The sequence below is a fragment of the Alternaria novae-zelandiae genome (genome assembly GCF_023758075.1).
Source record: "Alternaria novae-zelandiae strain BMP 2774 chromosome Unknown scaffold_2, whole genome shotgun sequence".
NCBI classification, from domain to species: Eukaryota; Fungi; Ascomycota; class Dothideomycetes; order Pleosporales; family Pleosporaceae; genus Alternaria; species Alternaria novae-zelandiae.
In genome coordinates, this window is record NW_026056962.1 from 1643779 (window position 1) to 1657755 (window position 13977).

Here is a 13977-nt window from a genome sequence, read left to right on the forward strand (position 1 = left end):
GCGTTGCTCTTGCGTTTGGATGACACTGTTTTTTATTCAGCTCAGTGAAGAAAGATGACTGACTAAGTTGCCTGTGGGCGGTGGTTCAATCGCACATCTACTATTTTTTGTATAAGACGCTGCCCAAGCTGTGACCTCAGCCTCCGACTCATAGTACCACTAAGCTCCCTCATCTGATATGGACTACCTAGATATCCTAAGGAGTTTTGCCTTCCTATTGAGCCACTAGGGGTATTCGCAGCTGTAAGGGTTGCGGTACGACCAGATATGGTCATTGAGGAAATCCGGGACTGTGAGAGCGTCACCTCGACTAAGCCAGCTAGCACCTTTGCAATCGCGTTCCCTGTATTTGATATAAGTTCTCCATGCCTAGCAAGAGAAGATGATGCTAACTTACCGGTAGAAGATAGTGCAATGGTCACCAGGCTTCGAAACAGAGCTGGCTTTATCACCTTTGTCATTAAGATTCCCTAATCCAGTCACTTACCATAGGCCAGGCTCAGACATTGATATCACGTACAGCATACTCGGTCGTTCCATCGCGAGTCCTCATGCGTTGCGCCTCGATAGTTTGCGTCGTCATGCAAGGTGAAGGGTCGGTCCTTGTTGCCTGCTGAAGCTATAGAGGTTAATGGGGTAATGAGAACAATAGCTAACTGCATGACACAAGCAGAATAGGCTAACAGGTGAGAGCCTTGGAGGTAGTGGAAGATATTTGGACTGAGAAGTGATGATGAGAGGAGATACTTTATTTTGCGAGGCAACGGACAAGTCTTTATACACTACTCCTTCTGCACCGTAGAAGTGGCACTGAATTACATTAAAAGCATTACACAAGAGACCATCAACCGAGACGAAGTCTCCGGCCTGTTATGTAACCATTTCTCTTACCGAGTATTACGCCCCGCCTAGGTAGGATCCGGAGCCTTGGACAGGTAGGATGAGTATGCGTCGTGGCCTCGGCCGGTGCGAGAAAAAGGCTCAACTGGTTGCCTGACGCCCTGCAAGGGTTTAAAGTACTAGAGGGACGAAGGATTAATCAAGTCTAGAGTAGTGTCGGTGGACGAGAAAGTATGCGAGACTGGTGACTGGTTGGTGGAGCATCTGTCCAACTGCTTCTGAACTCGACTTGCCCCAATTGCGTACAAAATGTTACTACTGGGAGGCTATAGAAAGGTCTCGAGGGCTACCTGGAAGTTTGGTCAACAGACACACGCGCTGTACACACGGAACTAACCGCTTTGGGACGGCATTCCCGGCGTCGCCGCAACATTGCCCAGGTGAACCCCCAAACATCATCGAGGTACCATAGCCGCCACCTACAAAACTAACAGCAACTATGGACCTGCATGAGATACAGAATGTAACTGCGCGCTTCATCGCCGACGCCAATACGCAGTTCAATCGCATACCCGGCTCCGCCATCGCTGTTCGCTACATCAAGTCGAGTTACCAGAATGACCCCGTTCGCAGCGCGGTAGAGCTGTTCTTGTTCCTCTTCGCAGTGCGCTACCTACTTGCACCCAAGTATAGCACCAAGAAGAAGGTTCAACTCACGGATGAAGTATGTTTTGCGCCTTGCAGACAGACTGACCGACATGGCGGGCTGACGAGGAAATAGGAGATCGACGAATTGGTCGAAGACTGGACGCCAGAACCGCTTGTCGCGCCCACTACTGCCCTCGAGGAATTGGACAACGAGAAGCGACCCATCATTGTTGGGTATAGCAAATGCCCTCCCCAGTGTTCCGAACCCAATGCTAATGAGCACTGCGCAGACCTACGGGCCCCAAGTCGAAGCTCTCCAATGGCCGCACCGTCACGAACCTTGCCTCGTACAACTTCTACAACTTCCTCTCCAACGATGTCCTCAAAGACAAGGCCATTCAGACCCTGCGCACCTACGGTGTCGGCCCCTGTGGCCCCCCTGGTTTCTACGGCACACAGGACGTTCACATGAAGACCGAAGCCGACGTCGCTGCACACCTCGGTGTCCCCGCCTGCATCATCTACGCGCAATCCTTCTCGACTATAAGCAGTGTGATTCCCAGTTTCAGCAAGAGAGGAGATATTATCGTAGCGGACAAGGCGCTCAACTTCGCTGCGCGCAAGGGCATTCAAATCAGTCGCAGTACTGTCAGGTGGTTCGAACACAATGATATGGAGGATTTGGAGAACGTCCTCAAGAAGGTTGTCAAGGAGCAGGCCAAGAAGCCGCTCACCAGACGCTTCATCATCACCGAGGGCCTGTTTGAGAACATTGGGGATGTGGTGAACCTGCCAAAGATCGTACGTCGATCGCGTGTCCATGCTAATTATCAAAGTGACGAATTGGCTAACAGCTTGTGTAGGTTGAACTCAAACTCAAGTATAAATTCCGTCTCATCCTCGACGAAACCTGGTCCTACGGCGTCCTCGGTCGCACCGGCGGCGGCGTCACCGAAGCGCAGAACGTTGACGCTGCAGAAGTAGACATGATCATCGGCTCGCTTTCTGGCCCTCTCTGTGCGGCAGGAGGATTCTGTGCCGGTAACGAGGAAGTTGTTGAGCATCAGCGCATCTCGTCTGCGTCATACACTTACTCCGCTGCGCTTCCTGCTTTGTTGAGTACAACAGCGAGTGAAACAATCAGTCTGTTGCAACAGCAACCGGATATCCTCGCGGGACTCAGGGACAATGTCAAGGCGATGCGGGGACAGCTGGACCCTAGGAGTGATTGGGTTAAGTGCAGTAGCTCAGGAGATAACCCCATCATGCTCCTTGTTCTCAAAGATGAGGTTATTGAAAACAAGAAACTGAGCATCGACGATCAGAACCAGATCTTCAGGGAAGTTGTTGACGAGGTACGTTCTCTCCGTTGCGTTCCCAATTTTATCTTTAGGCAAGTTGCTAATAACCACAGTGTCTCGCAAACGGCGTCCTCATCACACGACTCAAGTCTTTCCCACTCGGTCTTGGACTGAACCCCCGCGATGCGGGCTGGCAACCTACACCCGCACTGAAGGTGTGCGTGACGAGCGGTCTGACAAAGAAGGAGACAGAGAAGGCTGGTACAATCATAAGGCATGCCGTCACCAAGATTGTTAGCCGACGGAAGTAAATCATGTAGCTGGCGGGTATTGGGTTTTGGGCATTGTCAGCATGAAGGCGGCGTTTAGGCTTCGAGCATTTGCTTATGGCCTGTGTATATGTACGATATACTTCTTGTATAATTTCCTTGCCATGTATATCTCGTAATAGATAATATCTTGTTTAGAGCGACTGCAATAGTAGAAGGGCTTTTGTGCTAATTGTGCAACGCGCTGAGGCAAGACATCCCTCAATTTCGGCGCACAGTGCTGAGTAGACAGATCTTAGCCCCTCTGTTCAAGACACAGCCACAGACTTGGACATGCTGAACAAAGAACTGCCGATGTAGAGAAACAATTGCCGCAGGCACGTGCGAATCACATGGCTGAGCCGGGCAGTGCAGCAGCACGGAAGTTTGCGTAGGACGAAAATGACGTTGGTCCCCAGCCGCCTTGATCTAGGCCCAAATTGCCCAGGGCACGTCACTGCCTACCTGCGCACACCAACAACAAGCTTTCTCCACGCAACAACCCTACCCAGACCCTTAACTTCCCGGCTCCCCCCTCTAGTTTCTGCCTTTGCGCAACACAATATACCCCGATATCTCTGTCTTGATTCTTGCTTTGAAGCAAGCGGAAGCGGCACATTGCACAGTACACACACACCCGCAACAACATCAAAACCATGTCGCAACGACGGAACGGCGGAGAGCCGCAGCCCAAGGACGAGATGCCCCCGGCGAAGGGTGAGGGTATGTTGGCGAAAGAACCCAACGCGATATATGGACATGAAGGGGCTAACAGGGAGAACAGTGCAGGACAAGCAAAAAAGGCTCCTCTCGCAGGATGCTGGACATTTCTCTCTCGTGAGAGCTCTGCACGCCGCTGACTACATTACCGAGCTCAATGGTACGTTTCTCGATATCCATTCCGACACACATTTCCGCCAATTACGACGCGAAAGAACGAGAACCTGTACTAACCAGATGCCCAGGCTTCTGCGGCGTAATGTCCATCATGTCCTCCCTCCGCTACTGCACGCAGTCAGACCCCTTCAACTACACGAACCTGTACTGGGCCCTCGGCTTCATCCCCCTCGGCCTCCTCTTCGACTTCATGGACGGCAAAGTCGCCCGCTGGCGCAAGAAGGCGTCGCTCATGGGTCAGGAACTCGATTCCTTGGCCGACCTCGTCTCCTTCGGTGTTAGCCCCGCCGCCGCTGCCTTCTGCCTCGGTCTGCGCACTCCCGTCGACCACCTGCTCCTGAGCTTCTTCGTGCTCTGCGGTCTTACGCGTCTCGCGAGGTTCAATGTTACGGTTGCTATGGTGCCAAAGGATGCGACGGGCAAGAGCAAGTACTTCGAGGGCACGCCGATTCCCATGTCGCTGGGTATCGTGCAGGTCATGGCATACTGGGTGTACAAGGGCTGGACGCTGGAGCAGATTCCCATGGGTCTTTGGCTTGAAGGCACGGCGTTTGAGTTCCACCCTGTTGTTGCCATGTTCATTCTCCACGGATGTTTGATGGTTAGCAAGAGCGTTCACATTCCCAAGCCCTAGATCGATGGAGCAGAGGTGAGAAGCTCAGCATTTTGTATGTGAGCCGCTGCGATTGGGACGATGGAAGTAATGGATCTTTGGCCTATAGAGAGGATAATCGGCTGCTTTTGTCCTGTTAGTGAGACGCATGACGATGCTATGATCGATTAGCGGGCGTACAAAATACAATGATACCCTATTATCAAAATCATCTAAAAGAGACTCGACTGAAACTGCACCATGTCTATATGAGACAGCATTTGAAAGGTAATTACCATGTCACTGCAAGTCCCCGTGAATTAAGAAGTCTATTCGAATTGTTACTATTACAGAGAAAGTCAAGTTCAATGACTGTGGTATCATGGTTCTAAATCTGCAATCCAAGCCTTCCTGAACCAACAACAGGAAGAGGAGAGTTCCATCAAACAGGGCCAAAACAGTTTCTAACCCGGTACACCTGATGCCGACCTAAATGCTGCAAGGAGCCAAGCTCTCCAGAGATGGAGTATGCAAACATGCCGGAAAGGTACAAGATAGCTTGTCTGGAACCTCCACCAGGGCGATGGTAACGCAGGATGATCGTGTCTTGTGGCAACTGTGCGACGATCAGGACGTCTATTTTGGTGTAGGCGACGACATTGTCGCCAACGGGAACAAGGAAAGTATGTCAAGTTGTGCAGTGATACAATCACCGCGTGATGATCAAAGAGAAACCGTCGAGCCATTGTGCGCAGGAGCCTGATATGCCGCCGATGGTGTAGCCACGAGGAGGGATGAGCGTGTGTCTGCATATTAGGGTTAGCTAGTATTTGTCAAGCCATGGATCTCGTACATACCCGCTGCCACCATTCGCGTTTCCATACCACTCGCTCTTCCTCCCCAGGCTTGTTAGTATTTGTAGACCATCGATCCAAAGGCCAGCGCGCAGAGAAAAGCCCAGCAGCAGCTCTCCTTTCCGGGTATCCAAGGCGAACTCAGTCATGCTACCTCCTCGCTTGCCGAAAAGTTGGGTGTGTGTGTCTTCATACACAAATTCCAATCCATCCACCGCGGAACCATGGTACACTTTGATGCTAAGCAAAAGCTTGGTTTGAATGTGGACGTAATCGAAGATGACTTCATGAGGCTGTGAACCCTGCATCTGTGAGTAGCCAAGCTTGCCACCGCGGTAGCCCCATCGCCCGTCCGGTATCTTGACACGGGAGTTCTTCTGGTTGGAAAGCTGACTGAAATCCTCCACCACGTGCTTGCCTCCACCGGCAGAGTAGACTTCGAGCTTCAGGCGCATCTTTTGCTTCTCTTTGGGTAACAAAGAACGAAGCGAGTTTTCTTCCAGTGCAACCTGTCGTGGATACTGGTTGTCCTGTTCAGGAAACTCTTTCCAGTAGTGACAAACCTCCTCTCCTTCGGTGTACAGCTCCACCCATGCGATGCCTGATTTCGAGGTTGCGATGACACCGCCTTGGCTAACATCGACTGTCCACACTTGGACACTGCCATCCCCGTTGATGTTTGGGCTATCGATAGGTATGCGGAAACAGGGGTGAAAACGGAAACGGAGGACATCGAGCTTGTGCCATCTGCACTCGTCGTTTGGCAGGACTAGTCGCTGACCGGTTGACTTGGTGCGGGTTGAGTAGGGTTCTCGGCATGTGAAGGTTCGGTTCAATGTAACGTAGTCGCGTAACATTACACCCGACTCCTGATGAGGACAACCAAAGAGATGACCCGTTTCATGCAGATGGGCACCGATGCCTATGTTGGCAGCTTCCCAGTTGCTTCCAGATTCGTTGCAATCATTGGCGACGAAGGCAGTGTTAGTTTGCGTACAGTCTTGGAAAGCCTGGAAAACCTCTTCGATGCTCGACGGATAGCTGTGGAGCGCATGCGAGCCAAAGATGGCTAGCTGTAGATCTCCAGTACCCCCGCCTAGAGCCGCATGTCCTCGAACTGTGTTCTCTTGCGTGTCCCAACGTGTGTCGAGGAACAGACAAGAGACGTAGTGTTTCTGGCCTGGTACCATGGGGAAGTAGTCTCTACATGCTTCTATCGCGATGTCGAAAAGTTCGTTCTTCTTGGTTCCTGGCCCGTACTGCTGTGCGCGTTCTAGGTCGCGTATTTCAGCGACAGACCTTCTTGAGCGTATAACGTGGATTTTGGCTTGCGTTCGGTATTGGTTGTGCTCCCAATCCTGGTAGCTTAGCGTTCCAGGTTCCCAGGCATCTTCAAATCGGAAGCAGCGTCGACCGAATCCGTAACGTTTCATTTGCTCGCCAGTAAAGGCTTGCCAAAGATACGCAGCCATACGGAATTTCTTGGTCGCAAGTTCGAGGCCGTTACCTTCTCGCTCGATGCGCTCTGGTGGGGCGTCGTAAGTGCCAGGGGAATCATGACCTAGTATGATCGCAAGCTGGAGAGGTGGCGAGTGCGACAATGGGAGGTAATTAATATTGATGAAGGAGGCATGTGAAGGGACGGAGGTGTTTGGTGAGGAAACCTTCGGCGAGGCAAAGTCAAGTCGGATCCTGTTCCAGCCAGGCTCCAGGTGCACCAAGGCCTTGAAGTAGGAGTCATGTACTGGCCAGCAAGTAGATGGGAAGCGGCCCTGATGGTGATTAACCGTAAGTGTGCCGTCCAGCGGTTTGCTTTGTGCTTCACCGATCTGCCCGAATATGAGCAGCACTTGCTGGTGTACCCAGGAGTTATCCGAGACCGATAGGATGCGCGGCGCGAGTAGCGAAGATCTATTAAACGAGCTGTTGGAGCCGGTCGAGGTAGGCGATGCTAAACCCTGGAGGTGCTGTTAGAGCAACGTCTTGTGAAGATGGCTACGGTTTCTTACATTCATGCTATAACGCTTCACGGGGTCGACAGTCGGTCGCTGAGGTCGCGCAGGCGCAGGTGTAGGGCCATTGGTGAGGTCTTTGGTTTGAGTGTTGACTTCGTCGGTGGTAGAGGTGGCTGGCGTAGTAGAGGGCGTCGACGAGCCAACCTGAGAGGAGTTCAAGGTAGAGGCGGATACGCGATGGGCTAAGCCTTTGCCGTTCTGGGCATCGGCACCATTTGCTTGCTTGTCGCCATTCTTGGACATGCGGCTGCTCTTCCTACCAAGGCTTCTGAGGAAAGACGGCATGGTGACAACTACGGCGCTGGTATACGGGTCGAATTATGAAATCATAGGCGTAGGTATCGTCCAAGGTCCAAAGTGGATATGTTCAGTGTCGTCTCAGTGAGGTACAGCGCAGGTAGGTAACGAGCGACAAGGAGGGCGCGGTTGTGGAGCTGTGAGGACGCGTAATACGGCGAGCGTGATAATCACTGATAGGGTGGGAACAAGCGAGCGGGAGAGTGTACTGGCAATAGCTATGTACTATGCGGGAAGCGAGTGAAAGCAGGATATGCAGTATGACGGGAGAGGGCAAAGAAAGCTGGTGGTGAAGAAAGTGGCAGCGCTGTCGAGGTGGAGAGGCAGCCGACGTGAAGTGCTGCAGCTCCGTCGATCCAAGCTAGCAGGACCGAACAGGTAGTTGTTCAATTGGGAAGGCTCTAGCGCCAAAGCAGGCCAGTTGGCAGGAATTGGCCTTGTTGCGCAACTGCGGGAGGACAACTAGTAAGAGTTGCGACTGTGGAGTCGAGCGCGAGCGCATGGTGAGCAGGCGTTCGCGACTTCCTAGCGACTCAACGAATGACGTTGGTGCGCAACGTCCTCTAGCCGCTTTGGGACGGCAGGTCGTGATCTGACATGTGTATGCCATCCAGTGTCATGTCCATCAGCGCCGTGAGCGACAATGGCATGGCAGGCTGTCCGCCATTGACACACGCATGTGATGCGCATGCGGCGTCGAGGCATATGTGGTGGCCGGCCCCGTCACCGATTCTGCGCGTCGTCATCCGCGCATCCATGTGGTGTAGCTCGAGAAGCAACGGACCTCGCCCGTTCCCCGAGGATGGCCTGCAGCGATAAGGCAAGGCGTGTCTGAAACATTCCCACGGTCCAGCGTTACCGATACCATACGGTACCTCTCCTGTCTTACTCAGCACGTTACCGCAGCCACCAGATGCGCGACCCCTGCCGCTCGCCAAACCCTCAGCAGCATAGGTTTTCTTTGTTGCAGGCGCACTCGGACAAGGCTCCAGCGCCGGATAGGAGCCCGCTATGGGGTCACTAAGGCTTTCGTGCCGCTTGCGACTCCTAGCACCTTGACTTCATCATCACTCCTACAACGCCCTGGCAAGTACGAGGCCTGTGCTGCCGCAGACTTTGAGGCTAGTCCGCTTGCATCGCCAGCTCCTCACATTCCTTGCCGGACCGTCACCTCAGCTCCGCCCACGTTTCGTCTGTAGCAGCCCTATCGAGACGTTCAGCGGGCCATATCACTGCTGGATCTCCCTACCCCGTCGTCCAACCCAATTGCTCTGCCATGGCTGAACAGGATGAAGTCGCGAGCAAGGTCCTGCGAAGGGCCCAAGTCTCAAAGGTCCATCTCTCCGTCTGCAGCCCCTCGCCCTTTGTTTGCTAATCAGGTGCACTACAGATGACCCGAACGCTGCAGAACCGCCTCGCCCTGGCCAACGTCAAGATGAAGAACGGCTGGGAGAGCCTCAGCCTGGATGCCATTGAACCCGTCCTCGACGGCGCTGAGCGCAAACGTAAGCGCCCCGGCTCCAGCAACGAAGCCATGTCGGATGTTTCGAGCGTCTCCGAGCGCTTCTATCAACCCAGCGTCCTCGACTCCTCCCCACTCCAAGCCCCCATATTCTCCGACGATGTCCGACGATCCGTCAGCCGGTCCGTCAGCACAGGCAGTTACCTCCAAAACAAGCGGCCCCGTCAAGACCGGACAATGTACCCAGCATCGAGCAACCACGCCCGTGTCAAGGTGAGGACAGCCACCAGCGCTGCTACCTCATGGAAGAACAGCTTCCAACTGCCCGAGTCTTCGCCTGTATACCATCGCCGGCACGCACGTTTTGGTCGTCAACATGTCCCTAGCCTGTCTTTCGTCTCCGAAACCTCGACCGTTCCCGATCCACACTCGCCCCTACTCTCCGAAGACGACGACGAAGACCTACCCATCACATCCTTCTCTATCAACAGATCGCACTTCTCCCTCGACCGATCGCACTTCCAGTCATCGCCGCCGCCGCAGAGGGCCCCACGCACGCCGCCCCCTGATGTCGCTCGCTCAGCACGTCTTCGACAACGTGGATTCAATGCTGCCGGCGCAGCTCGGGAAGGAAAGCAAGGAGATGACGATGCAAACCTCTTGATGTACCTGGCTACATCACCGACACCAGTCCGTCCAGGTCACCAGAAGCCGCAGATGCTTGCGCCATCGACTCCACCACCCAAAGCGACACCTCTTCCCTCGTCGATGATGTCCACGCCCGGCGGTGGCGGCTCTCACTACATGGGTTTCGGGCTTGCGACACCGTCAACAAACCTCAATTTTGCCGAATTCCTCAACATGTCGCCGAGTCCTGCGCAGGCCAATGCATCGTCATGGAACCGCACCCCTGTGGCCACACGAACACCTGCTGCCGTCCGAGAAGCACGCCGTCACCTCAACTTCGATAACATTGGTCCTCCTGGTGACGCTTCCCATATGAACGCTCATGTTGGAAGAATAGACGGTCCAATGGACCTTGGCGGAGAGCTCATCTCGTGATCCTCACATTATCTTTCACACACAGCCCAGCACTCATGTGGGCACGACGCAACGACACCAGGGCGACATCAAGCATGCGCAGTGCATCGCCCCGCCACCAATCCACCCAATGCCGCTATCGAATGGCGTCTCCTTTCTTCACTTACTTTTGATTCCTTGATAAGCATGGCGTTTACAGAGGCAAGACCTCTTTGGTTATGGAAGGCATCATCAACACAACCCATGCATAACTGCATACGTTTCCTACGTTATCTTTCGCAAGTACCGCCCAACCGCCCCTTGGCGGCAAAATCGAGCTAGCAACAACGCAAGCGCTTTGTATCACCCTTCACGCATATCCCCGTTTGAACACTTTTTCCAGCGACTGTACTCTAAGCAATTTTCTGTTCATTTGTTTGCTATCAGCTCAGCACAGCATAGTATAGCAGTATCACATTACGCGAGCGGTAGAATGGGACCGACGGCCTAGCCAGGCACCTCCGAAATGCAACTGCATTTTGGGGTTTGGTCATGTAGGCGAATAATAAGATGCATTGAATGATAAAGTGCCGTACATACTTGTTTCCTGGCCTCGCTAATGCACTGTGGGAAGGCTGTGTACGACAGCGAATCATCGCTACGCCACACGTCTGCATTTCCAACCACTACCACCACTTGTCTGAAAGCTGTGCGGCAAATGCGAACATGATCAACGGTTTGCAGCAGAATGAAGTACACTAAAGATCCTATGCACCCTTCACGAGCGGCAACACCTGGGTATTACAACGACCACGCCGCCCTTCCCATCACACCATCACGTTTTACCTGCATGTACCCTACATACACAGAACAACACATCAATTCAAAAGATCTCGAACCACTGCACCCCAGGTAAGAGTCATAAAGCTCTACAAGGAGCAGCCAGCCACACACCCCTCCTCCTAACCTCCGCATATCCTCACAGCCAATGAAGTCTGCCAAAACCGACGCGCTCCAGAAGTCGCCGACGCGTTTCGTGCCAACTTCGTGTCCGAGTCGCAGCGTCTTGATTGGTCACGGCGCTGGTAAAAGGCGAGGCCAGCCCTTGTCGCCAAGGGTAACCATTAAGCCCCAATCTGGAAGCGTGGCTGGTATTGAAACGTGATGATGTAAGAATGCGCGGCTGGGAAATCTATCTATACGGTGTGGATTCGTGACGGGATGATCGCCGATTTAGTGGATGTTAGGCCCGTGGCTGGTGGTGCATGGGCGCGGGCGGCTTGGGTAACGAACGGGATTAATACACCTCACTTCTGATAAATGCGTCGGCTGGGTGACGGCGAAGGACGGGACGGGTCACGCATGCATTGTCAAGATGACCACTTAATGTTGATCTTAAAGAAGCAAAGGCATTGATCACTGCTATTCCATTTCCAGGGCTAAAGATTGGAGTTCCTTTTCTCGCCCTTCGTACTTCTTTTGCCCAGGTCCACGTATTAGCCTCGAACCCAGAGGACCCGCGGCTCCATCTCCGGGTAAGACCAAGACCCGGGAATCTTTTGTCAGTGCGAAATGGGGGTTCTACCAAACCTGCTTTCGGTGGTGCATTGTCTGTGTTCGTATTTCATCCTGGCTATGAGGGAATTAGGATTGGTGCTTATGATGGCGTTCCTAGCTTCCGCGGAGAGAGAGGGTCAGATTGGGAATCAGATGCAGGGCGAAATGTGAAATGCAGGTCGAGTCGCGGTACCAGTCGTAATCACACCGCGAGTTCCATGGTGGATGAGGCTCTTCGTGCCTGAAAGATTACGATTCCCATGGGAAGAAATGGGTGTATGCCCTGCAGATGGCTAGCAGCCTGCAATCGTCCCATGGTAGCCTGACAGCATGTTGGCAGTTATCAGGGCATGAGTAACTTCTTCTGTTTCAATCGATTATTGTGGAAAATGCATCTTGCTATTATTCATCATACAGATCTGATAGCCGGAAGATCCGTCATTCCTGCTACGTTTCCTTACATTCACCCATCTTTCCATACTATGCGTCCCATCGGTATCTCGTAATGAAGAAAAAGAACATTGCCCTAACGCCGCCGCTCTTGCTAGAAATCACGCAATACGCGCTTCTTTCATATACACATGGCCGTTGTCAGAAAGCAGAGAATAAGACACAAAGAAGATGGACAAGAGTCCTAAGAAGAGCAGGAAGTTGGTGGGTCTGAGCCATTAGATTACCTGGCATATGTGTTTGAGTTGACTTGGCTCGCCATGACCATCATCCACACGAGGAATATGCTTCCGATGATCCAGAAAGCGAACTCGGCTTGCCAGCATTGGCCTGTCTACTGTTAGCCATATGTCTCTTCACTTGTCCGAGTGGTTTCAAACACCAAGAATACTTACAGATATTCCTCTGCTGCAGGAATGCCAATGTATCCATGTTCGGCCCATCCACGTCGTTGTTGAAGACGTATGTATTGCACTGGTTGTTGATGTTGGGTCCGGCGAAAAGTTGTATCGCGGTTCCGATGATTCCGGCGATGAAAAGGACGAGGAGGATGAAGGAGAGGAGCATCATAGTGCCTGGGAGGAGTTTCCGTTGCGCGATGAAGACGATCTCGATAATGATGAAGATTATGGCCAGAGTGCCAACTGTGACGCCGTAGGGCATTATCCTGTTAAAGGAATTAGCAAAGCATTCATATGTATACCTCGCTCACTATGCTGGCCGCATAGGAGGTTGTAGAGTGTACATACCATGGCGTCCCCAGTCCCATCCGATCTTGTATCGCCATAAACTGCGCATTCACTCCCAATATTGTTCCGGCTGTTGCAAGCATGACAATCGTCCAGATGTTCAGCTGTAGGTCGGGCCAGTAGTACTTCTCCCGTACTACTACCGCTGAGCCCACAACTGTGCCTGAATGTCCTGCGCGAGCCATTGTATCTTTCTGTCGCGCCTCGGCGGCTAAGTCGGGAGGGTTCTGGTGAATGCGATTGCGGGCAGGCTTGCGCTAGAGTGTTCTTGCTGTGGCGTTCGATATGCGCAACGGTGGTAGTTCGCCGGTGCAACGGTTCTTCGAGTCCAGAGTTCTTGCGCTTTGAGCTACAGAGCCTCGTGTCGTTGATTTGCTATGCCGCCTATCCGCAGATTAGGCTTGGGACTTGGCGCTGTCGCAACGTTTCCCTTCTCCTATACCGCGAAAATCGGGGTGCTTTTTCGCTCCCGTTCTCAATTGCTTTTGTCGCGAAAGTATCACGAGTCTTTGCGCTCGCGGTCGTGTAGTGCGTGCGATGATGGATGACGTTACAGGTAACCTCAGCAACGTGCGAGGGTGTTGCGGGGCGGATGCGGAGGTCTCGGAGGTGCCTCAACAGTGAACACTTCCTTCAGCGTGATGTTATCGTGGACGGGAGAATCAGGAAAGATGTTTGCGGAGACGCGGGGAATAGAATGATGGAAATTGCGAATGCACGATGCTGAAATTGCCAAAGCCCCTGTTGTTGTGGTCCGAGGAACCTTCATGGCAGCCCAGCCTCCCAAGCTGGGATGGGGCTGGGAACGAGACTATTGGACCGGCGCAAACATCCCTTTGCTACAAACCTGGCATGTTGACATGGCTCCAGTGTTTGACAGTTGTGACGTCTGATTTATTGTCTACTGTTAGTTTCTTCGAAATTAGCATTGACTGGTCTGCGGATGTTTTTCATGTTGATAATAAGCCATGCGGCTCACTGCAGCAG

The 13977-nt window shown here is 52.9% G+C and overlaps 5 protein-coding genes across 5 annotated transcripts; 3 read left to right on the top strand and 2 right to left on the bottom strand.

Annotated features, from left to right (window-relative positions):
• Positions 1-1339: 1339 nt before the first annotated feature.
• On the top strand, positions 1340-3100 carry J4E88_001572 (uncharacterized protein; the record flags this gene model as incomplete). Its single annotated transcript, XM_049395241.1, has 5 exons — positions 1340-1564; positions 1622-1722; positions 1779-2289; positions 2352-2843; positions 2903-3100. The coding sequence occupies 5 exons, from the start codon at positions 1340-1342 to the stop codon at positions 3098-3100; spliced, it is 1527 nt and encodes a 508-aa protein (XP_049259105.1).
• A 653-nt stretch (positions 3101-3753) lies between these two features.
• Positions 3754-4628, top strand: J4E88_001573 (uncharacterized protein; the record flags this gene model as incomplete). The annotated part of the gene is made up of 3 exons (XM_049395242.1): positions 3754-3820; positions 3882-3977; positions 4063-4628. The coding sequence occupies 3 exons, from the start codon at positions 3754-3756 to the stop codon at positions 4626-4628; spliced, it is 729 nt and encodes a 242-aa protein (XP_049259106.1).
• Positions 4629-5295: 667 nt separating this feature from the next.
• Positions 5296-7740, bottom strand: J4E88_001574 (uncharacterized protein; the record flags this gene model as incomplete). Its single annotated transcript, XM_049395243.1, has 3 exons — positions 5296-5392; positions 5444-7398; positions 7450-7740. 3 exons carry the CDS (start codon positions 7738-7740, stop codon positions 5296-5298), a joined length of 2343 nt encoding a protein of 780 aa, XP_049259107.1.
• A 1288-nt stretch (positions 7741-9028) lies between these two features.
• J4E88_001575 (uncharacterized protein) lies at positions 9029-10276 on the top strand (the record flags this gene model as incomplete). The annotated part of the gene is made up of 2 exons (XM_049395244.1): positions 9029-9085; positions 9143-10276. The coding sequence occupies 2 exons, from the start codon at positions 9029-9031 to the stop codon at positions 10274-10276; spliced, it is 1191 nt and encodes a 396-aa protein (XP_049259108.1).
• Positions 10277-12464: 2188 nt separating this feature from the next.
• Positions 12465-13175, bottom strand: J4E88_001576 (uncharacterized protein; the record flags this gene model as incomplete). The annotated part of the gene is made up of 3 exons (XM_049395245.1): positions 12465-12571; positions 12637-12908; positions 12991-13175. The coding sequence occupies 3 exons, from the start codon at positions 13173-13175 to the stop codon at positions 12465-12467; spliced, it is 564 nt and encodes a 187-aa protein (XP_049259109.1).
• Positions 13176-13977: the final 802 nt, after the last annotated feature.